At 44.6% G+C, this 25,424-nt stretch overlaps 2 protein-coding genes across 3 annotated transcripts in view; both read left to right on the top strand.

Annotated features, from left to right (window-relative positions):
- The window catches only part of CPPED1 (calcineurin like phosphoesterase domain containing 1), a 112,226-nt gene that overhangs the window by 5,297 nt on the left and 81,505 nt on the right, over positions 1–25,424 (top strand). For both annotated transcript variants that reach the window (XM_059693204.1, XM_059693203.1), the window contains exon 2: positions 19,996–20,214. In XM_059693204.1, coding sequence (XP_059549187.1) covers positions 19,996–20,214 — 219 coding nt within the window. The remainder of the gene's footprint in view (positions 1–19,995; positions 20,215–25,424) is intronic.
- The window catches only part of LOC132233100 (mitochondrial import receptor subunit TOM6 homolog), a 32,475-nt gene continuing 27,125 nt past the window's right edge, over positions 20,075–25,424 (top strand). Inside the window, exon 1 of the mRNA XM_059693205.1 lies at positions 20,075–20,214. The gene's annotated coding sequence lies outside the window, so the exon portion shown is untranslated. The remainder of the gene's footprint in view (positions 20,215–25,424) is intronic.

Here is a 25,424-nt window from a genome sequence, read left to right as displayed (position 1 = left end):
AACAATGTGGGCTGCAAAAAAAACCAACTTCAATTTTCATAGAAACGGAGGTTTATTTCGATAGAGACATGCTGAGTACAAAGGGCTGAAATAAATGAGCATCATTAACATAAAATAATAGAACATTTTAATAAAAATTAATACTTTTTCTTGAGCATTAACTTACCAAACACTAAAAAACTGCACAAATTAATAACCGTAACGCAAATAAACCTATTTTTCTTGTTCTCCAAAAGCGAAATATTTCCTGTTGTGCACACCAAACAAGTCAGTCCAAGACTAATGACGTGGCCATCGGCTGCTAAAATAATCGCTGCTAGAGAAATGGTGCACCTGCGCGTAAGACATGTAAGGGAAATGAATGCAACATGATTATAGTAATCAGTCATTAGCGAATGTTGTAGTTCATTATTAATAATTATGTATAACAGGATATTGTAAAAATTAAGTCACGAATTTTTTTTTTTTTTACATATGTATCCATTTTATCCCCCCGCCCTAGACAGTCCCCTAGCCTCCCCTATCCCCCAGTGTCTTATGTCCATTGGTTATGCTTATATGCATGCATACAAGTCCTTTAGTTGATCTCTTACCCCCCTACCTCCTGCCCCCCAACCCTCCCCGGCCTTCCCGCTGCAGTTTGACAATCTGTTTGAGGCAGCTCCGCCTCTGTATCTATTATTGTTCAAAAGTTTATAATGGTCTCTATTGTCCATGAATGAGTGAGATCATGTGGTATTTTTCCTTTATTGACTGGCTTATTTCACTTAGCATAATGCTCTCCAGTTCCATCCATGACGTTGCAAATGGTAAGAGTTCCTTCCTTTTTAGAGCAGCACAGTATTCCATCGTGTAGATGTACCACAGTTTTCTGATCCATTCATCTACTGATGGGCACTTAGGCTGTTTCCAGATCTTCGCTATGGTGAATTGTGCTGCTATGAACATAGGGGTGCATATATCCTTTCTGATTGGTGTTTCTGGTTTCTTGGGATATATTCCTAGAAGTGGGATCACAGGGTCAAATGGGAGTTCGAGTTTTAGTTTTTTAAGGAAACTCCATACTGTCTTCCATAGTGGCTGCACCAGTCTGCATTCCCACCAGCAGTGCACAAGTGTTCCTTTTTCTCCACATCCTCTCCAGCACTTGTCGTTTGTTGATTTGTTGATGATAGCCAGTCTGACCGGTGTGAGATGGTACCTCATTGCTGTTTTGATTTGCATCTCTCGGATGATTAGTGACTTTGAGCATGTTTTCATATGTCTCTTGGCTTTCTGAATGTCCTCTTTTGAAAGGTGTCTATTTAGGTCCTTTGCCCATTTTTTGATTGGATTGTTTATCTTCCTTTTGTTAAGTTGTATGAGTTCCCTATAAATTTTGGAGATTAGGCCCTTATCAGATATGTCATTGGCAAATATGTTTTCCCACACAGTGGGTTTTCTCGTTGTTTTGTTGATGGTTTCTTTTGCTGTGCACGAAATTTTTATTAAAACGTTTCTTACATACCATTATATAGGCTGGGCCACAAAAATACTCCTTGTGGGTCGCATGCGGCCCCATGGGCTGCAAGTTTGACATGCTTGTGCTAGAAGGTAGAACCTTGAGCTGGTAGAGTTGCCCCAAGGGCAGGCCTGGAAGAGAAAGGGAAGGAACTGGCTTTTCCCATCAAAGATGTTCAGTTAACTCAAGCAACAGTACCTAACATCATATCCCTAACATCCTATCTCTCACGCACTACTAGAAGCCCCTTCTAGAATTAGCAGTTAAACAGTTGGTTTCTCAAGTGAAGTTTGGCAAGTAAATGAAAGAGCACTGTCTTCGTCTGTTTGAGCTGCTGTAACAAAATACTATGGACTGAGTGGTTTATAAACAGCAGAAATTATAGCTCACCGTTCTGGATGCTGGAAGTCGGAGATCAAGGCACCTGCAGATTCAGTGTCTGGTGAGAACCCTCTTCTGGTTCATAGAGGGCTGTCTTCTCGCTGTGACCCAAGGGGTGAGGGAACTCTCTGGGGGTGTCTTTTGTAAGGGCAATGACCCATTACCAAGCCCTCAAGACCTGATCTCCTCCCAAAGGCCCCCACTTCCAGATACCGCCACACTGGGGGTTAGGTTTCAACCTAAGAATTAGGGGGAGGGGGACACAGATATTCAGCCTCTAGCAAGTACTTTAAGACTACCCCCTGCTTCCCCCCCCCCCATGATTTACATGAATAACAATATTCCCAGGCATTTCTTCCCACAGTATTACAGGTGAAGCTTGGCTTCAGTCATCCATTCCCTGTTAACATCATCTGCTAGGCTCTGCCAACAGATGTTTACAAAAAGCAAATGGTACATGTCACACCCGAGAAGGCTCACATTCCTCAGGCATGTTCAGATACTCATTTTAATCAGGCAAATTGGTAATTATATTTCCTTGACACACATCCTCATTAAGACCACTTTCTCCTAGCAAATCATTGTCTTTCTGAAAAGTTTATGACATCTGTTTTGAAGAAATTCTCAAAGAGAGAAATATCAAGATAAAATATGTTTTAAAAATTACCTATATTTAATTGTCTTCCAGCCCTACCCTGGTTTCCCACTTCACTTTACTGCCAGAATATTTCCTCCCATTTAGAGAACAGAGTTTCCTTAAAAAGGTTAGTTACTTTCCTGGACATTTGCAACCTCAGCAGCTGATTTGGAGGAACCGAATCATATTTAATCCTGAATATTTCTTGGTCCCCTCGGAAACCCTCTTACACGCAAAGAATAAATAGAGTCCCTGTTAAAAACAAACAAACAAACTTCATCTCTTTCCTGTTTCACCTAAGAACTTTTCTCGAAATAGACCTGTTTATGCAAGTCTGAATGGGGTTGAAAATACTGTGGTTTTTGCCGGAGCTGGTTTGGCTCAGTGGATAGAGCATTGGCCTGCGGACTGAAGGGTCCCGGGTTCGATTCCAGTCAAGGGCGCATGACCACGTTTCAGGCTCTGTCCCCGGTCGGGGGTGTGCAGGAGGCAGATGATCAATGATTTTCTCTTATCATTGATTTCCCTCTCCTTTCCTCTCTGAAATCAATAAAAAAATATATTTAAAGAAATTAAAATACTGTGGTTTAAAAAATTCTAACATATTAATGTCTGCCTTTTTTATTATAATCAGCCAAATGGGTGTGACAAGTGGAATCTTATTGTGATTTTGATTTGCATTTTCCTATTGGCTAATGATTTGAACATCTTTTCATGTGCAGAACTGTCTGTTCAGATCCTTTGCCCAGTTTTTAGTAAGGTTATTTGTGTTTTTATTATTGAATTGTAAGAGCTCTTTATATATTCTGGATATAAGATCCTTATCAAGTATTTGATTTGCAAATGTATCTCCTGCCATTCTTTGGATTGTCTTTGTGATAGAGATGGCAGGAATGTTTCAGCAGCTGCCAAGAATTCTTAATCTTGGGGACTCTTCTGCTCTCCCTCTCAGGGCGTCAGCCACCAGAAACTCTTAGCTAGTGAGATTTCTGTCAGTGTGTCTGTAATGTAATTTTAGCTTTCTATCTTTTGGGGACTTTAGTTTGCTCTTCCCTGGTTTATGAATATAGGGACAAAGATTACATGGGGAAGTAGGGATTACAAGCTTGGACCGCATTCCAAGGCTGACTCCCAGGTCTTGGGGGCATAGGACTCCCAGACAGGTTGGTATGTCCTTTCTCTGACCAGAAAGGGCAATCATGGTTAGCAGAGCATGATTAATATTTCCCATAACCATAACTAGTCTCCAGTGTTCTGTTTTTGCCTATAACACTGGGAGGAACAGATCTGTAGAAGTACCCTCTAGCAGTGAAGGAGGGCATTCCTGTTTTTATAAAGGAAAATAAAATAAAATAGTACTTTCACATTAAAGCCACTGAAGGCTGGTGAGTTATCCCTATTACAAAATTTGCCAAGAAAATGCCTTGGATAATAATAATTGGCTTTAAAATCTCAAAGTTGTTATAAATATAACAAAAGTAAAGGTTATATGATAAAGCTTTTTCAGAGTTTTCCAAAGTTTTTGGTAACTTAAAACTTTGGAGTTTGCTGGGTTAAATAGTAAAAAAATTCATATATTTTAAATACCTAGGTATTTTGAAATAACAGGCTACTGAAACTGATGGGGAAAATAAGACATTTTGGGGGGAGGGGCGGGTAGCAATCTGAATCTGTGCCAGTAACCTAATGTACTTTCTTTATAGCCTATAATTAAGTCACTACCCCTTTCTCTACAATCTGATATAGCAAGACCTGTTTTCCCAATTACTCCCAATTTACAAAGGGGCCATAAACAAAAGAATGTAACAGTTTAGCTACAGGGAGGTCACTGACACCACCCAGACCAGGCATTTAGATGCAGTCTAACTTCCCCCTTCTAACTGACTCAGGCAGGTCCCCCAGCCCGGTAGTTAGGAAACAGATAGAAAACAAAGAAACCAAATGGTATAAAGAGAAAGCTTCCTCCATATTGGCTTACTCAGGATTTGGAGAACTGACCCCTGAATCCATGTGAGACATCCTATCTAATAAAGGGGTAATATGCAAATTGACCATCATGCCATAACAAGATGGCTGTGCCAGCAGAGACAGGGATTCCATGACACAAGATGGCTGTGCCCACAGCAGAGGCCGAGTTCCTGTAACAAGCCTTCACGAGCAATCAGCAGGGACCTGAGGCTGTGTGGCACTGGGCCAGGGCAGGGGACCTCAGGCTGTGCCCCCGTCCCCGGGCCAGAGGATCTGAGGCCGCGCCCCACACCCCGGCGCCGGGCTGTGGGACCTGAGGCTGTGCCCCACCACCCCCATTCCCCCCAGTGCCAGGCTGGGGGACCTCAGGCCATGCTCCCTGCTTGCAGGGCTTGACAGGGTACCTCAGGCCACGCCCCCTGACCTTAAGGCGCGCTCCCCGGCCCAGGCCGGGGGACCTCAGGCTGTGCCCCCCACTCGGTGGGTGGGGCTTGATGGGGGTGGGGCTGGCTAGGTCTGGATCTAGCACATGCGGGTGGGCGGGGACTTGACTCTGGTTACCGTGGTGTGCCCCAGACTCTGACAGAAGGAAGATTTTCATATACATTTTAGTAATTTTCTTTCATCTCTGACACTTCTATTATAGAGATAGGGCAAATAGCAATATTAAAATATTTCCTCTAATTTATTCCCTTTTAATGTGCACGAATTTTGTGCACCGGGTCACTAGTCTGAAAATAAATGGGTTTATCCTGGACCTCCAAGTATTCCTGTGTATTTTTCAGTCGCCTGGTGAATTCTGTAACAAAACAATCAGAGTTTGCTTTGTATGGAGAATCTAGAGCAGGGGTGGGCAAACTTTTTGACTCGAGGGCCACAATGGGTTCTTAAACTGGACTCAGAAGAAGGAGCTGCGGCCGTGTTTCCCAACGTTGCCATGTTAACACTGCTGCTGGTGAAGGAGCGGAGGGGAGAGCAAAAGAACCCTCCGCTCTTTCGGCTCCACAGGCCAGATAGAACAGCCGAACGGGCCGGATCCGGCCCGCGGGCTGTAGTTTGCCCACGGCTGATCTAGAGGATAGATTTGAATCTATTTGGATATGTCTTGTATTTTATTTGAAAAATATCCTTAAAATGTGAATGTATTATTAATCTGAGAAATGCTAAGTACTTAACTTACCACCTAAAATTTAAGGTCTAAGAGTTAAAAATTCTAGCTAATTGGAAAGAAATTATCTGGTTTTGGTAATAGAAGGCATGAAGTATGGAGATGCATTATTGAAATAATTAGGAAATTAAGTTGTTCTAAAGCTAAATGAATAAAAGATTTGTGAACATTATTAGAAGGATTGTGAAGAGAAATCTTAAGAGGAAATTATAGGTAGGTGAATCTAAAGTAGGCTAATACAGAATGTGTTTAGACCTTTTCCAGGGAAAAAGTTTTCTGTAAAAAGTAGAAAGATTTTTTCTGTATTTGCCTAGGAAGCAAAAGTTTTAAAAATTAATGGAATAATTATATATTGTGATATTTTGACCAGGTACTTAATTACTTTTAAAAAAAGGTGATTTTAATGGTGGGAACTGAAGATTTACTAGCCTATGTTTGTGTTTAATACCTTCTTGTCACTTAGAATGATAGATGATCTTTTGGTGGATGGGTTTGACAGCCTTCCTAGGGTTTGAATTTTAAGAAAATTTTTTTTGACCTAGAGTTCGCTTTAGATCATTCCAATAGGCCCTGTAATGCCTCAAGGATTTGTTTTCTCTTTATGAAGGAAAATTTTATACTGAAGGTACATACGAACCTTTGCCAATAAAGAAAAATTATATTTCAGTAGGGAATTATTAGGACTGAAATGTTTTTTCCTTCTACCAGACCATTTGTTGTGATTCTTGCTGTTCTAATTTTGCTCAATAATACTAAATATCATAACACAGTTTGTCTCCGCCAGGTTACAAGCCCACCTCCTTCCATGCCTAGGTCTCATCGCCCCTCTGACAGAGAGCAAGGAGCTCTTGACTCTGAGAGAAACCTTCGCCCCTCCTCAGTGTTAGGGTCCGGAAGGAGGAACACATGAGGCCATTTTGGGCTTTTTCTGGGCGGAGAATTCTCTGTGCAGGTCCTGATTCTGGGAAACTCCGGAGGGGAGAGGTAATGGCCTTGGCAAGTGGAATGTGGTCTAAGCAATGCTAGGGTCACCGAGGGGGGGATCAAGAGGCCAAGTTGGTAAGTGTTAGAAATAAGGCGAGCCCCCAGGTCAGGCGTCCTGGTAGAACAAAACAGTCGGGAGCCAGGCAGCAAGGCCAACATCTTCACTTCTACGCAGAAGGGCGCGCACATGGTCTGGAAGCAGCAGCCGGGCCGGTGGTCTGCTCAGGATTTATAACCCTGACGCACGTGACCTGTCCCTTGCTCTTGATTGGAGCTCAGGCGCACAGTCTCTCCCGATTGGCTGATTCAAAGGGAGGGGTTGGCCTTTGCTGTTTCAAGATGGCGGCCCCCAGGGGAGCTGCCAGCCATGCCGCCAATGTGGTGGCTGCCAAGTCACGCAGCCCCAGATGGCGGCTGTCTAAACTGCTCTTTGACAGAAAAGATGGCTTGTTTATTCTCGCATGAGGGATTATAAATTTCTTAAAGGACTCCAGGCGAGCTTTTTCTGGGCGGAGAATTCTCTGTGCAGGTCCGGATTCGGGGAAAGTCGGAGGGGAGAGGTAATGAATGGTCTTAGCAAGTGGAAGGCCCGTTGTGAAGTGGCCTAACGGTCAGTTCCCAGGGGAGCGGGTATCGGTTCACTTATTTGATCAGACCTGACAGTATGGAAGCAGCATTTTTTGCCGGCACCCCCTTTCCCTGGAAGAGTGCAGAGCCAAGATCCTTGAGGGGTGTGTTAGGCAGTTAGACGGACATGAGCAGAGCAAGGACGAAGGGCCAGCGCTGCGATGTGCTTCTTACCACCCCGTCTGCCCGGAAGCCAGCAGTGAAGGAACCTGCGTAGAGTCTCCTTTTCCCTCCTCTGAGACAGCCCACAGGTCTTAGAACACTCATGAAGATAGAATCAGTGTAAGAAGAAGAGGGGAATTTGTAAGAAACATGCCTGATGTATCTTCATAGAAAAGAAACAGCATGTGGCCAGGCGGCTATGGAATTTCCTCAGAGCAGACCGGATGTGTGGGGGGGGAGAGATGAGAGCTGTAAATGTGGCTGACAGTACATATCCTAGGAATATTCCCCTACCCGTGGCCTGCAAACCCTGGCTCGCGAGCCACATTCAGCTCTTTGGCCCCTTGAGTGTGGCTCCTCCACAAAATACCACGTGCGGGCGCGCACATACAGTGCGATTGAAACTTCGTGGCCCATGTGCAGAAGTCAGTATTTTGTGGAAGAGCCACACTCAAGGGGCCAAAGAGCCGCGGTTTGCCGACCACTGCCCTAGACAAAGGGGGGTGGCGACTAGAAAAGGCCCCAGCCCATTTTTTAAAATAACCCAATGGGAGACAGCAAGACCTAGGCAACCTATTAGGAAATAGTGACCAAATAGTACTCAGCCCATGAGGAACTAGAGCAGGGTCTAAATAAATAGGCTGTGTTCCTTGCCCCACGTGTGATCCTATACAATGGAGGATCCAGTCCTCCCTCCCCTTTCACCGTGCTTCTGTTTCCTAGTCCGTCTTCTGAAATTTGGACAGGTGAGCCATTTCTCACAATAACATTTGCAGCACCAAAGTTTTTAATTCTGATGAAGTCCATATTATCTTTTTCTTATATCACTTGTGCTGTTGATGTCACATGTAAGAAATTTTTGCCTAACTCCAAATCATGCTCCTGTGTTTTCTTAAGAGTATTGTAGTTTATGCTCTTACATTTAGGCCTAGGTCCATTGTGAGCTAATTTTTATGTAAGGTAGTTTTTTAAAACTACAATAGACGTCTGGTATTTAGCCAATGAGTAGAAAAACTTAGTTCAAGAGGGTAATCGTAAAAATCCCGCACATTCTTTTAACATTTCATTTTAATGTAAACTATAAGTGTAATTCATTTACCGATCTTTGAGGTGGTGCCAAGGATGTGCCATGGAGTGTGGGCTTGTAGATGGGCCTGCCATGTAGCCTTTCTCGCATAAACACCCACAGGAATCTTTTCCCGTTTGGGTTCTTTCCAGTGGAGTAGTCGGTTAAAAACCACTCGGAGAGCACGCTGAGTGAAGAATGCTTCTAGGTTTATACTTTCTTTTTCTTCAAACCTTTTATACTTGTCTGCCTAACACCTAATTCAAGGTATTTTATTTTCCCCAGCTTGCCGTTATTGAGTCTTCCCAAAGGACCCGTCTTGGTTTTATTAAACACAGCCCTTTTCACATTCCTATTTCTCTGGTTTACATGTATAATTAAAGTACTGGCATAAACAGATTTGGGGACAACTCCTGATGGACACTGAGCAAACTCCTCCAGGGGCAGGGGCAGAGGGGCATAGAGCATGGGAGGGCTCAGCATGCCCTAGGGACTGTCCGTGCCTTTTTAGAGGGCATGGGGAGTGTTGGTAAACCCTTCACATCAGTCTAGTGGTGGCGGCTCAGAGAGCATCATCTTCACAGAGAGGGCTAAGTGGCAACATTTTATTTGTGCAATATATGATTTTTAACTTTGCCAAACCCTCCGATGAGGAAGGCACAATAAATAACCTGGTGCCAGACAGCTGGAGACTCCAGGAGCCCCAGAACTGCGGCCACTCTCAGAACCAAGTCTGATGAGCAGTCAGACACTTGGGAAATATTTTTTGAGTGAACGAATGTCCGAACCCCCCAGGCAGCCTTGTTTGAAAGAAAAAGAAACCTAGTGCTAATGCCACAGGTCCTCATCTGTAAAATGAAGGCAGAGTGGTGGCTAGGTCTGTGTTAAGGTGCAGTCGTGTTGATGTATGTGTTGACTTCATCTGCATGAGGGCACCCTGGCTCTTTGCTGATTTCAGGTTTCAGACTGATAAGTGGGAGGACCAGGAAGAGAATGCAGCAGCTCTTCTGGCTCCCAGCCTTTGGCTTTGCCACCAGAACACACTGGAACAGAACAGAGCTCTTTATGTTCCTTCTCCTCCTCAACCTGCACCTTCCCAGTGTTCCCCCAGCTCACCTGTTCCACCAGAAGCCTTGGAGTCATTCCTGACCTCAGCTTCTCTCCTCCTCCCCATGTCCCAGCCCTCCACAGTCCTGTCTGTTCAACCTCCAGAGCTCCCCTGGGTTTTGTCCACCTTCTTCTCAGCTCCACCTACCCCGTCTCTCACCTGGACAGTTCGGTCGGCCATTGGTTCCACACTTTCCCCTCCAATCCATTCCCTGTGCAGCATTCAGAGTCATCTCTTTGAAACAAAAATTGGGTCCATCACCCCTTTACATGACTTTTCTCTGACCCTCTCTTTTTCTCTCTGTGCTTTCTCATTCTTCAGGTCACAGTTTAAAAGAAACCTGTGCTGATTCTCCCATTCTAAATGAGGTCCCCTGTCATTCACCATCACTCGTTCTTTTCCTTATAGTTGTGTATTTATTCCAGTGACTTTGATGTCTTTTCTTGCCTCTAGACCAGTGGTTCTCAACATGTGAGTCTTGACCCCTTTGGGGGTCGAACGACCCTTTCACAGGGATTGCCTAAGACCATCAGAAAACACATATATAATTACATATTGTTTTTGTGATTAATCACTGTGCTTTAATTATGTTCATTTTGTAACAATGAAAAGACATCCTGCATATCAGATATTTACATTACGATTCATAACAGTAGCAACATTACAGTTATGAAGTAGCAATGAAAATAATTTTATGGTTGGGGGTCACCACAACATGAGGAACTGTATGAAAGGGTCGTGGCATTAGGAAGGTTGAGAACCACTGCTCTAGACTATAAATTCCTGGAGGGCAGGAAGCCTGGACTAGGACAGTGTTAGCAGTAGGGGACACTCAGTGGCCATTTGTTATATGAATAAACAAATGAGTATGAAAGAGTGAATACACTACCTCTGGATCACATGTGTATATCCACCTAACCCATTGCTTGCACACACCATGTATTCTTTGGACAAAACAAAACAGAAACCAGGATATCGAACCAATCAGTACGACCCTCGCAAACCACCCTGGGGCTCTGCTGTTTGTGAATTACTCAAAGACCTCACCTGGAGGACATTCTTGTAATCAGGGGTGTGCCCTCCCACAGAGCTGCATGTGACCCAAGGAAGAATTGTCTTCCCTTAAGTCCAGGGCCTCTGCTTGCCCCGCCTGGTGCCTGCAGGGCTGCCTCTGCCCAGGGAGAGTGCCTTCTTCCAATTCTCCCCGATGCACCACCTGGGCTAGCAGCTTGGGGAACGTGGGGCATAGTGGGGAAAAGTCATAGCTAATATCCACCCACATCAGGCAAACCCCAAGTGGAGATCTGCTTCTGAAAAGTGAGAAAGGTTCAGAAATGCCTTTTCTTCCCGGGTTAGCCATTGTCTAGATCAGCTTTGGCCAAAGCCAGTGATGCCGAAAGCCGCCTGGCCAAGTTGTCCTGGCCCATCTGCTTTCTTACATCTCTGAAGGGCTGCAGATAAGATTTTGGCAGGTCCTTCCTTCCCAAATGGCAAGTGTGGCAGCCAAGCCATGACTCAGAAGCTTTTGTGTATCTGAGAGACTACCTTTTGGATGCATTTAGGCGAAGAGAAGAGTAGTTGAGTAAATTCACTTAGTACTTAGGAAATATGATTTGCAGACTCTAAGGATATTGGTGTTTTAGTTATTTTTAAGGAGGAGGGGGTCCTGAATGATATTTGTTTTCTTTAACAGCTTCACATACCATACAGTTTGCCCTTTTAAAGCGAACCATTCAATGGCTTTTGTTCTGTTCACAGAGTTGTGCAACCCAGTCAGTATTAGAACATTTTCACCACTCCAGAAGAACTCCACACCCCTTAGTAGTCACCCCCTACCTCCCGCCCAGCCCGGGCAACCACAGTTGAAAAGACACTACTAACGGTTGCATTGAGTTCTGGCAGTTTTACAGTTGGGACATTTGGGTTGTCAAACCAGAAAGAGTCCCAGAGTGGTGAAGGATTGTTTTGTTATGTTTTTTGTTTTGTTTACCACTCAAATCAGATTAGTCCCCAGAGAAGATGAAGGATATTGCTGAAGACATGTAGGTAGTGATTCACTGTGCAGATTGCTACTGTGAGAAACTGCAGAAATTGCATTTTGTTGGCATTTGTTCTTTAGCTAGAAAGCCTGCAGGCTACCCATCTTTGCTGTTTTATAAGCAAAGCAATATCCACGATATGTGAAGGAAAGGATGTGAAGGCCAAAGCATGTGTGTGTAGGTGTGTGTATGTATGTATGTATGTATGTGTGAGTGTATATACAGGGTGGGGCAAGAGTAGGTTTACAGTGGTTTGTATAGAATATAATATAAATAATAATGCAAGAATAAATTCTGTGTTTCACATACTCACAACTGTAAACCTACTTTTGCCCCATCCTGTACAGTTATGTATGTAGCTCCATCATCAGATATTTTCTAAACCCCACTTGGTACTGTGGAGAGCAAAGAAATGGGTAAGGTTTGATAGCTCTTCTCTGCTCAGACAAGGGTAGGAGTTCCCATGAGTCATAGTCATGGAAACAGAAGCTCCCACTTGACTGCTTATTGTGTGCCAGGTCCAAATGCTTACATGCATGAACTCATCAATTCTTCACTTTATAGCTAAGGAGACTTACTGAGGCACAGAGAGGTTGAGGGAACTGCATCATGTCACTTAGTTGGTAAAGGATGGAAATGGGTTTTGAACCTGGCACTCAAGCCTCAGAGTCTGGGCTACACTGGGACCAAGTTAGGGCTTCGGGAGATGGAGGCCCAAAGTGGCCCAGAGGTGTTAAGCCCTTGCCCAAGCCCTCACGTCCTGCCTGGTATGATGTATCCCACCTCATGTCACCATTTGCCCTGGTCTCAGGGTCTGGGTACCTGCTGCCATCTTCCTGGAGATTATCCCCACAGCTTCCCCGATGCCTGGCTTTCTCATCCTTCAGATCTCAGCTCCCCTGTTTCCTAGCTGCCCCATCCAACCAGAGCTCTCCTTCCCCCCCCCCCCCCCCAATCCCCACCCCTCGCTCTGCCTGTGATCACCTGATTATTTCTGTGGTCACATGGAGCACTGGTGTGATTGTGTTAGTTGTTGACCTGTTCATTGTCCATCTCCTCTCTACTCTGTAAGGTCTTAAGGAATAGGACCTGTGGCCTTGCTCACTGTTGAATGCCTAGTGCAGTGATGGCGAACCTTTTGAGCTCGGCGTGTCAGCATTTTGAAAAACCCTAACTTAACTCTGGTGCTGTGTCACATATAGACATTTTTTGATATTTGCAACCATCGTAAAACAAAGACTTACATTTTTGATATTTATTTTATATATTTAAATGCCATTTAACAAAGAAAAATCAACCAAAAAATGAGTTCGCGTGTCACCTCTGACACGCGTGTCATAGGTTCGCCATCACTGGCCTAGTGACTAGTGTGGCCCCTGCCATATGGTGGGTGCTCAGAACCAACTGCTGAATGGGGAAGGAGGCAGAGCTGCAGGGGAGGGAGACAGGCTTTGTGGCCGAGGTAGTGATTGAGCTGGGCTGGGAAGGACTGATGGAACCTCAGTGGGGAAAAGAGCCGGTAGCGTGGAGAGCACCCCTGGAGGAAGGGGTGGGAAAGCATGGGTTGTGTTGAGGAGCAGCTAAGGGTCCATTTGGAGGCATCTGTGCTGTCTTGTGCAGGCTTTCTCAGCCTCAGCATGGACACTGGGCTGCCTTGTGCTTTGTTGCGGGACTACCCTGTGTAGTGTGGGATGCGTAGCACCACCCCTGCCCTCTATCCATTGAATGCCAGGAGCTCCATCCCCCTCCCAATGTGACATCCAAAAATGTCTTCAGACATCAGATGTCCCTTGGGGATCAAAATCATCCCTGGTTTAGAGCCACTGGTCTAGTGGGAGCAGTAATCTGTACAGCTGGGGAAGTTTTGGCTATTGGGCTACATTTGAGCCCCAATAGCCGTAATGAGTGAGGATCCATTGCCATCCTCATTTATCCCTTCACCAAATGTTTACTGAATGGCTCCCACATGCCAGGGACATTATACTAGAAAGCGAAAGCAAACTTGGGGCTTTTCTCATGAAGATTAGAGGGATGTGGCCCTTTAACAAGGGAGTTTGATGATATGGGTAAGGGTTTCAGGAAGAGTCGCACTGGTGGTGATAGCCTGGGGTGGATCAGACTAGGCGGCACTGCATGGAGCTGTCCTGGTGGCCCTAGGTGGGAGTAATTAACACCTGGCCACAGGTGGTGCCGCTACAAATGGGGAGGATGGATGAGTATGGGAGATGCTGTGGACAGCATTACCTGGTTGGCTAAAGGTACACATGACCCTAACATTTAGAGATTGGTGGACTGGGGACCATGGTGTCAAAGACTGGGCTATCAGGAGAAGAAGCCAGTCTTGAAGGAAGGATGATAAATTTGCTTGTGGGAATGTTGACTTTAAAGTGCTGAATGGACAAATTGGGAGCTTGAACGTGCCCAGAAAAACACAAAACTGCATTTTACTCCACTTTCTTGTTAATTCTGTGGCTTCTAATCAAATGGAGAAGTGTGGCCCCTTAAGTCCCCATTCATGTATTATTTTGAGTTAGATAAGTTAACAGGAGCCAAAACAATTGAATTTTGAAATATTCTTACAGTGCAATAATGTGGTATTGTAACAACAGCAACCTTGTTAACCAGACTGCCTGCTAATTAAACTTCCTAACCAGTATCTTATTATTTTAAGTCTGTCTTCCAAAAGGCAAACTAGATGTAGAAAATGAGGCTTTTCTTTATAAAAATTAAATTATCATTGTATTCACCTTGACGTATTTGAAGTTGCCTATAAAGTAACAGGTTTAGTACATCATGAGAGCACAAATTATTACAGTATTAGGTATTAATGACAGGACTAACTCCCATAGGCCTTTTCCTAGTTGGGTGATGAAAGCAGTGATTCATTTGCTTTGGGGTGTACATTTATTATAGTTAGTCTTTGATTAACTGGTAATAGCGAAAGGATCAATGAAATTTATAATTCTTGGTATATATTAAAAAGTCAGCTTTCGTTAACAGTTGACAAATATGCCCAAAAGGTTTAATAAAAATGAGAGGAAATATATTGGTAGAGACAAATTTGAGAAAACATTTAGTTCATGATATTAAAAGTGCAAATGCAAAGAGTGATTACAATTTGATTATCTTTCAGACAGGATATTGGCACATAAATAGTCTCATAGGAAGGATTAATGATAAGGCATTGTGTGGATTTTTAAAGGTGTTTTAAGATTTTTCTCTGTATGCCATTGCTTTGCACTTGATCATGCTTAAAGAAGACTCAGAAGCCTTTCCTATCCATAGTGTAATGCCACCCCAAATTCACTGTTGGTTTTTATCCCTTAATTTTGAACAGTGGTTACTATGACAATCTCTATCAGTCGGTGGCCAAATTTTGTTGGTCTCTATACGATGGATAAATCAAAGTTCTTTCTAAAACCAGCTTTTTCTTTGAAAAATAAATTAATTTAAAATTTTGATTTAGGCTATGTTAACTGTTTGATCTAGGCAATGGTAACAATAAATTATGCTAATTTATTATGGCAACTCAGAGCTTGTTTTTCTGGCTTGTCATTTGGACAGACTTCAGTATTCCTAGCTGGATAGTTCTCTGTAATTTCCCCTCTGTGATCACCTGCCCTGAAGTTGGGGCTCTGGAACATACTAGGCCTGGTTCTGCCCCTTGTTGATCTCCATCAAGTTCTTTACTCTTGACCTTGCTTGGTTTCCTCTTCCATTTCACTGAGCAAAGTGGAAGGGTTACCGTAGATAAATGGTTTGTCATTACAGATATCTACAGGGGTTCGGTGATGAATTGGGCCAGGTGTGGACTGTGGTCAATTTGAAAGCACATGCCTCTTTAGAGGGGCAGCCACTGCTCAGCCCCGGCCAGACATTAGCACACTCCACTGGGGCCCGATATGGCCATTTTCCGTGAGAAATCACAAGGCCAGGCGTGCATGTAAAACTCATGATTAAAAATGTTGGTGACAACAGCCCGGCCAGTGTTGCTCAGTGGTTGAGCATTAATCAATGAACCAAGAGGTTCCGGGTTCGATTCCCTATCAGAGCACATGCCCAGTTTGCAGTCTCGACCCCCCAGTAGGGGGCGTGCAGGAGGCAGCCGATCAAATGTTTCTATCTATCTCCCTTTAAAAAATCAAAAACATATTTTTAAAAAAATCTTGGCAACAAATCTGAAATTTTATAAACCCTGTATGAGCCAAATAGAACACATCTGCTAGCCAGATCATATCCAAAGATTTGGAGTTTGTAATCTCTGGAGAAATCACCAGTTAGCATCCCACAGAAGATGAATGTGCCGGCCCCCAGCCTATACTCTGCATCAGCCCTGTGCTGTTGTTGGCAGGAACTGTGAGCATCACAGCATACCAGGGAATTGTTCGGGACCTTGCCAGCATTATCTTTGTGTCCAGTTTTCTTATTTACCAAAATGTTCCATTCAAAGGAGATTTTTTGGAGACAAAAGTGTCCTTGTGGAGGTAGACAACTTCCGGGCAGCTCAGGCAGGTTCCATCTTCTTTGTGGCCCTCTCCTCTTCAGACTGGCCTGGCTGCACTGAGATTCTATGAAAGCTGCTGCTTATTAGCTGTGTGACCTTGAACGTGAGCCGTGACTAAGATCCCTAGCGGGGCCTCAGTATCCCCCACTGGTTAAATGAGAGGGTTGGTTAAAGTAACTTTGGGAACCCTTCCATCACTGACAATTTCAAGTTCTTCATTGGGAAAAGGTAGGCTTCTGTAAGGTAAGCCTTTGGCCTTCCAGGATGGGCTGCCGTAAACAGGTTCACTTAGCTCAGTAGTACAGGCAGTTTAAAGGGTGATGATTAGATAGCAATGAATAATACTAAGAAATGTTTAGGACCAAATACTTGAGCTGGGCACAGACAGGGGCCTAAAAATGAATAGGAACATATACAAAACAACGCAAAACCGTAAAAACATTACCACTAACAATAACAAGGAAATCCTCCAAGCCATTATTTCAATTTAGGGAAACAGCCATCACTTTGCTTCTGTGTCTTATGAACATGTTAAAGCAGTTCCTTAATTAATTGCAGGCCAGTGCTTCTCACATTTGGATTTGCATTCAGTCACCCGGCTCTTGTTAAAATGCAGATTCTAACTCTGGGGTAGGCTTAAGATTCTGCCTTTACCACAAACTTCCAGGTGGTGCTGCTGGTGGTTCCTTGGCCACACCTTGACTGAGGTGTCGGCCCAGCCCCGCCCTCTGAGCCCCAGTGCAGCCTGCTCCACTGTCACACTGTCATCCTTGCCTTTTCTCTCCGCCTTAGCCTCCATTTCCAGGCATTTCCTTTACTCTTTAACCAGACAGTCTGATACTTAAGTTGACTAGGAAAACAAACAAACAACCCTCTCCCCGCTACTGGGTCCTTAAGTGTCTTTTCTGCTGCTCACGGTGGATCAGGGTGCCTTAGGAAGGGACTTCAGCACATCCAAACTCCAGGGCTTGCGCTGTCAGAACAGTGCTTCAGGGAGTCTAAAGAGAGCATCTGGACTCCTCCCCGGGCAGACGCTTGCCCTGCCCTGGAAGGGAAAGCATCACAGCTCTCTCCCGGCTCTTGTAGATGTCAGCTAACTAATACCTAAGCCCTGCTCTGCGGGTAACTCTGGACTTGGGTGAAATAATTTAATGCAAATGTTAATTTATTCTCATAATATAAAAATGTGACCTTCTGAGGGGCTGGGGGAAGTATAGATGTATACCAAAGATTCTTCCTTTTAGAACTAAGGATTACAGGCCTCAAATATCTTTAATTCGGACTTTATTAAAGTTAAGATGAGACCAAAGACCACCAGCTTCTGTAGCAGGAATCTTAAGAGAATCCAGGTACTTTTGAGAATGCAGAGTCCTGAGTCAACAAATTTCCTTTATTAAGTACATAAGGTAAATGGAATAGTGAAATGTGAGCCGTCACACATTTTAGGTCAAATCTGTTTTGTACATTATTATCATAAAATTGAGATTCTATCTAAGATTTCACTAAATAAACAAGTAATAATGAAATTTTTATTTTAATACCTTTTGAGACAATGACTATTGATTTTCAGTCTTTTTCATCTACTGGCACACATAAGCTAATTACTAAAATTCTGCGACACACCAAAAACTATGCTCTACTTTTTTGCTAATCTGATGAAAAAATAGGTATGATTTTGATTCATTCACACCGGACAGCTATTGTTGTGTTGTGATTTTTTTTTTTTATTTAACAGTCTGAAGCTGAATAATACTCCACTCTATGTACGTATATACCACATTTTCTTTATCCATTCATCTGTAGGCAGGACATTTAGGTTATTTCTATATCTTGGTTTAGCCTACTTCTTGAAGGGACAGACATCCTATCACCGTATTCTGTTTATTAGAAGACAGTCACCAGGTCCAGCCCACACTCAAGAGGAGGGGACTGCACAAAGATGTATTGTGACACAGGGGTCTTTGGGGCCTTTGTGACACATAGTAAGGTCTCAGTGAATGAGTTGAATCCATTATCTTGCAGAATCGCTCGCTGTCCTTAGCAGGGAGATGCATACACAAGGGTTTCGTTCAGTCTTTGTTCAGATTGAGCTCAGATTGGCTGTGATTCACCAAGCAGCTAACACTCTGAGCTGTAGGTCAAGAACTGGTGGATTATCATGCATATACAATTTGTTCTATAAAGTATGTACAGGTGGTTATGTTTGTTTGCGCGGCTGTCTTTAAGTTCTGATAAAGGAATTAAGAAGGAAGGGAAGCCTAAAGCCAGAGGTCCACTTTAAGATGATAGTAAGCTAAGTATGGTGGGTGGGAGGGTGGCCATGGGATTTTAAAAGGTTACGTACAAATGGCTCCTTCTTGCTGAACAGATCTCAGCTTAAATGACACCATCTCAGAGAGGCCTTCCCTCTCCATCCAATTTAAATTAGCCATCGCTTCCCTCTTCGTCCTCACATAGTCCTTGGTACCTTCTAGCTCAATTCTCTGCTTATGTCCTTGTCTATCTCCCCCATGAGAACTAAGCCCAGGAGAGCAGAGACCTCACCTGTCTTGGTCCATCCCTGTGTGGTCAGCACCCTGAATGGGGCCTGGGAAACTAGGCTCTCAGTAAGTGCTTACTGAGTAAACGCATGAATCGAACGTGGAGACGTGAGATTATTCCAAGGAGTTTTGGGGATTATAACATTTTCGTGACTTCCGAAAGAAATGCCACTTACTCGGTTAACATGGAAAATACATTAATTTATTTTTAAAAAGAAAACAGTTTTAAGATAGTGGGGTAGTTTTAGCCCTGTCACTTATTGCTCCTGGGCCGTTGGGCAAGGCAGGTCACTGCTCTGGGCTTCAGTTCCCTGGAGGGTAAATACCAGGGCTGCACATCAGGGGGCTTCAGACTGTGCCATCCCCAGACCCCAGTGGGACAGGGACAGCTCCGTGTTTACAGCATTGGTCTGCCACCTGAGGTTTTGGTTGAAGAAAGGATCCTGTGGCAAAAAAAAAAAAAAAAAGTTTGAAATCCACAGGGCCTCCATGCCCATGAATGGTCATCCCAGCTCTGAAGAAGCAGGCACTGGCGTGGTTCTTTGGCAAAAAGGGGTAGATACCTGTGGCTGGTGAAGCTTTGGGCTAGTGGAACCAATAGGAAGGCAAGCCTGATCATTTCAGTGCATGTGACCTAGCTCCCTTTCCAAGAATCCCCTTTCTCTCCACCCCCCCCCCCCCATCATCACACCTCACTTATGCCCACATCATGCTGCCTTTGAAATGTTAGCATCGATTTTTTTTTTTTTTCCACATCGACTAACTCATTTCAACATTTCATTTCTGGCACAGCATAGCCCACCAGATAGCCAGAACTTCTGAGCTCCAAGTTTTATAATTGAAATTCTGTCACATCCCCTGAAACAGTGCAAATTGTGCCATTAAGCCTGGCTAAAAGATTTGAGAGTACTTCACCTAGTCATTTAAATATAATACTTCTGGCAGCTTTCAGTTGGGTTTTTAAAATTCTAATTAAAAACCTATTATTGAGCATTAATATCCTCTCTGTAGTGGGCTGTTGTGCCTCTGAGCTCCATGTTGGCCAGCTCGCTTTTAGACCAATAGCTTGTTGCATGGCCGTGGAGGCCCACGTGGTTTGTCCTGGCCTTTGGGAGACACCAGGTCCCAGGCATAATTAGTATAAATCAACATCCTCTAGACTATGACAGGAAAATGGTATGTTTGGACAGCAGCTTATTAAAATGACCTACTTAATTTAAGAAAAATATTGTATCTACTTGCACGGTAACCTGGATGCTTTCCCTGGCAGCCTTAATCATATTTCTCCTCTTTCCTTTTATTTCTTAAAGAACAGGAAAAGGAATGGAAAGGCCCATTCTACTTCATCCAGGGTGCAGACCCACAATTTGGACTGATGAAGGCCTGGACCACTAGGGACTGTGACAATGGTGGAGATGAGTGGGGGCAGGAGATTCGTCTAACTGAGCAAGCCATTCAGGCCATCAACAAGCTGAACCCCAAGCCCAGATTCTTTGTTGTGTGTGGGGACCTCATCCATGCCATGCCAGGTAAGATCCGAGTTGTCTCTGTGACCTTTTCTCCTTTACCCAGTTATAACTGCATTTGGTCAGAAAAAAAAAATGATTCCCCTTAAAAGTTGTCTTTATTCGGTAATGGCTCATTTCTTCTCTTCATGACGGTTGCAGTATCATCAAACATCAGACAAATGCACACTCATTTTATATTTAGAATTTGGTGAGATTAATCACAGTAATTAGGCAGAGCTGCAGTTCTGATGATCTGAGCTTAATACGAAAAATGGAGCAGATTCCCACGTGTCACCTTGCTTTATTTCCAGGGGACAAACTTGAACTGCTTCCAGATAACTATATCCATAAATGTAATTGTCTCTTCTCCCAATTTTATTTCTCCTGTATTTGCTAGTGCTTTTTGAGTTTCAAGTGACAGAAATGTAACTTAAACTGGATTAATTGTTTTTAATTAATTGTTTCTAAAGTAACCTAATGGCACTGTAAATATCAGAGGTAGAGTTGGCTTTCAGGTGTGGCTGGATCCAGAGACTCAGAGGTTGTTTTGGGACTTGGACTCTCCATTGCTCAGCCCTGCTTTCCTCTGGCTTGACTTCATTCTCATGTAGGATCTCTCTAGTTAGTGGTTGCTGGGGCTGTAGGTTTATATCCTTTTTACAGAAGCCACAACAGAAAGAAAGTACCTTATTCTTGGTGGTATAGTCACAGCCCCAGACCAACACCCAACCAGCTCATGTGGCCCACTGAAGCCAGGGTGTGGGGTCCACTCCGCTGCAGCCACGTAGTCTGAAGAACAGGATGGGTCCCCTAAGGAAGAGTATGCTGCATCGCTGTGGAGGCCCACGGGAATGTGAAAATAATAGATGCCTTCTAGAACTCACTTCCTTTTTTTCCTTCCCCTACCCTGATGTCCTTCTCTGATAGCCCAATGAGCAAGTATAAGCAAGTGGAAACTGCCCCTGCCCCTCAGGGAGGCAGAGCAGGCATCCATGGCCTCTCTTATCGAGGTCCTGGTCTCTGCTTAGTGGAATAGCAATGACCAAGGACTACTGCAGAAAACACTGCAGTGGCTATAGGTGTTTGTTTTCATCTGATGTTAGCGTGTAAACCAAGACTCCTGCAATGATATGTAACACCTTTAGAAGCCAAGGTTCCTTTGCAGTAAGCCAGAGTGCACTAATTTCTCCCCATCAAGGCTCACTTGTTTTCCATCCTGCCTCTGCAAAACAATCCCAGAAGGAAGATAAACTAATGGAAAAGGGGCTGCCCAGAATTGCTCTCCCGGCAGTGTAATCAGCAGGGAGAACCCTCAGACCTTCCCGCATCTGTTCACTAGCATTTTACACAAACTCATCAATGTGCACATGCCCACGTCATCCACTCCCAGCAGGTAGAATCCAGTGATGTAATCTCTAGAGAAGTAGCCTGTCCTGCGATTGGGCCTCTACAAAGGTGGCTGGATGGAAAAGAGGGAGAAAGACCTGCACACTCGGGCTCAGGTGGCTGGGACTTCAGCTCCACATCTGCTCCTGATGCACTGGGTTATCTTGGAGACACTCCTTACCTTCTTAAGGCCTCAGTTTCTGAACCAAGAGCCATTGATGGCAGCAAGACTTTAAAACCTCAACAGTCTGGGGCTGTATAGCACAGTGGCAGATGACTGACTCTGTACTTCCAATCAGCTGCTGAATACCTTAGCAGCTTGGTACAGAAACACATTCACAGGAAGGTGGTGAGTTTTGTTCTATAGGGAGGTAAAATCTTAGTTGCCTATGACCTTGGCCACCTGGTGACTCTTGGCCAAGGGTTCCTAGGTGCTGAGATTGTACAGTGCTACAGTGCCCACAGAGTGCTCAGTTTCGAAAAGAGTTAGAATTCATAGTAGGACTTGAAGTAAACCAAGATAAGGTGTTAGTTGACCAGACAAATTAATGCTACTTCCAAATGGTCTGATCTGCAGTTAGCTGGGTTTTGGGGACCAGTCAGCACTGTAGCATCAGCTAGAGAGCTCACTCAGGGCCACACAGTGAGCAAGTTTCTGTTTTTACTGGACACTTGAAAATCGGATTCTGAATTTAGCATTTTTCTGTGCAGTTTCTTTTCTTTTTAAAAAAAATTTAAATTCTTTATTGTTTAAAGTATTACATATGCCTCTTTCTCCCCCCCCCTCCCCCCCCGCCACCCCATTGACCTCTCCCCGGCCACTTCTACACCCCAGCACATGCCCTCACCCCCCTATTGTCTGTGTCCATTGGTTATGCTTATATGCATGCATACAAGTCCTTTGATTGATCTCTTACCCCCCCCCCTCCTCCCCTGCCTTCCCTCTGAGGTTTGACAGTCTGGTTTCTTTTCTTTAAAAATAGAGTATTATGGGACTCGCTAGAATTACATAACATGTTCTTGTAGATGTTTACTACTTGTTCTGAATTATGTTAATGTATTCAGTCATATTGTCACCAGAAAAAGACCAAGACTGAGCGTAAGCAGTGAGAGGAAACTTAAAGGACTGATTATTAGGGGCAATGTCTATTTTGGGGCAAGATAGAGTAGGGTGCAGGTCCCAGTCCAGTTGGCTGGGAGACAGGTATTGGTGTCACACAGAAAGAAGATTCCCTGATTTTTAAGCAGAAAATGTTCTCACTGGTGAAGAGGTGAGTGACCTTGTTGTTCTCATTTTCCCAAAGTTCCAGCCAAGGTTGCCCCCATAAGGGGCTGGAAAGGGCCTTTGGGATTGACCTGTGTAGCCCCAGTGGTGGTGTTCTCAAAAAAGATATATTTCCTCTCCGTCTCCACCCAAAATTTAGAATGCGTGAGTCTGTGGGAGGGCAGTCGACGGCAGTTAGATTTAATTGAGAGTTGCAAATCTGCCATGGGAATAGCTGGCGCAAGAAAGGGGTTGACCTAAACAGAACTGGGAGGTATTGGTCGTTGGGAAGGTTGCTGAGATGATGGGCCAGGCTGATAATCAAATGGGGAGGCACGTGGGTTCAAAAACAGGGCTGTTGGGTTATGCACTAGCCCAGTTGGAGGAAGGTTGAGAGTAAAGTTGCATGAACGTTGATCAAGATATTCTAAAACTTTTCCTGCAGGGAGTGTTCTGTTGGTGCAAAGAGGTGCCTGATGTGCTAGGACAGTGTTGGTTGTAACTGGTCCTAAGATGGGGACTTTGTTGGATGAGTGTTCAGTTATGTTGTTTAAATATGACTGGAGTGACTGAACGGCTCTGCCTGAGAGCGTTCCTCTTGTCATTTCTGTGAGTTGGAAGTTATAAAGTTCACCAAGGCACACGAGTTGGAACAGGGGCCCTCCATGTATCTTACAGTGGAAGGGTAGACTGGAGGTGGCCCATGTGTATCAGGAGGCTGGGGCTGCCGTGTAGCTAGTTGATGAGAGGGGAAGACAGAGCCATCAGTCCTGCGCGAGAGTGGGGTTGGTGGTGTTGAGGAGCTGATGTGTTAGGTTGAGGGTTCGAGAGAGATAGTGAGGACTTAGGAGGTGTTAAAGAGGTATGGGGTAGATCTGCATACACAGTAAGAGGAGGAGAAGGCTTGGGAAGTCATTGTAGACTCTAACAGATACAGCGTAATTTCAACCAGATGGTAGAAGGCAATGGCTCAATAAAAAGTAAAAAATGACATGGGTGACTTCGAGGAATACTACCAGCCAGAATAAAGAGTGAGTAAGGGCCTCCCAGGCTGAATTCTAGTTAAGTTAATCCCCAGAGTTGACTTCTAGCCAGCTTATTTGGTCCCAGGAAAAGTCTATGAAATCTCCCTGCAGATAACGATCCCATAAGAACATCAGTAACTGTGTTCAGTCCTGGGATGAAAAGGAGAAGGGACTTCTTTGAGGAAGGATAGGGTAAGTGTTCTGCAGTAGGGAGGGGGCTGGCCAGGGCAGGAGCCAAAAGACAGGGACCAGCACAAACAGGACAGTGAGAAGCAATGGGGGAAGCCTGGCTCATAGGGGAGTAGAGTAAGGGTCCAGGGCTTACGGTTCCTCGGAAATTTTTGTAAATTTGAGGCCAGTCGGTCCGAGGCTGACCCTCAGCTACAAGCTGATTGGCGGTGGAGTCTGGGGTGCAGAGGTTCACTTCAACTTGGAGGAGTAGACCCAGGATGAATATCCCCGTAGCTTGACCGCTGTTGGTGTGGTCAGGAGTGCCTGGTGTGGTCCTGTCCTTTCGGGCTTTAGCGTCCCCGCCGTAGGATGCCTGGAGAAATACCCAGCCTCCCAGCTCTAGCGGAGGACCACGGGGAGAGTCAGTGGTGGGCCTGGAGAGAACTGGCCGGCATGCTGGCCAAGGAGGTGGCAAGTGAGGTTGAGAGTGTAGAGATAATCTCCCAAAGGGCTAGAGCAGTGGTTCCCAGTGTGGGGCACACGCCCCACAGGGGGGCAGTTTGATTTTTTTTTTTAAATGTATTTTATTGATTTTTTTACAGAGAGGAAGGGAGAGGGAGTTAGAAACATGGATGAGAGAGACACATCGATCAGCTGCCTCCTGCACACTCCCTACTGGGGATGGTGCCCTCAACCAAAGTATATGCCCTTGACCGGAATCGAACCTGGGACCCTTGAGTCCACAGGCCGATGCTCTATCCACTGAGCCAAACCGGTTAGGGCATGGGCAGTTTGATTTTTAAGGGGGGCAATTGGAGAATGAGTTATTAACAGTGAATTTTTTTGCATTTCTTATTGTTCTAGGGACCTCATACACAGCATATAAATATATATTGTGACATATTTATGGATTTCAGGTCTCTTATATGTTTTGAAACTTTATTTGCTATCCCTTCATATTATTATTTTTTAAATAATTTCTTAGCGATTTCTTCCTCAGTATTTCAGCTTTCCTTTGTCCTGCGTGGAGGGAGTGGTGAGTCTGGGTTGGGATTTGGGTGTCTGTTGTTGTGGGAGGATAGTTTTCCTGCCGTGGTGAGCCAGGCCCCTTTCCAAACAGCTCCTGCCTGTGTGTCAGGAGAGTTCCTCTGTGGCGTGGGAGGGGTTAAGAGCCCGCATAGCAAAGAGCTGGGATTCTGCAGGCTGCTGTGTGGCTGCCCTTCTCGCCTCCCTGTCTGCCTTGTTCCCTAGAGCATTGAGTCCTGTATCAGATTGATGCCCCTTGCAATGGGTTACTGCTGCCGCTTTAGGGAGTCTTGTGGCCCGAAGGAGCTTGAGAATGAGGTTGGTGTTGGTGACTGGGGACTCTCTGGTTGTGAGGAAGC

Source organism: Myotis daubentonii, chromosome 4, assembly GCF_963259705.1.
Source record: "Myotis daubentonii chromosome 4, mMyoDau2.1, whole genome shotgun sequence".
NCBI lineage: Eukaryota > Metazoa > Chordata > Mammalia > Chiroptera > Vespertilionidae > Myotis > Myotis daubentonii.
Note: the sequence above shows the minus strand (reverse complement) of the source record. Positions and strands in the feature narration are given on the sequence as shown.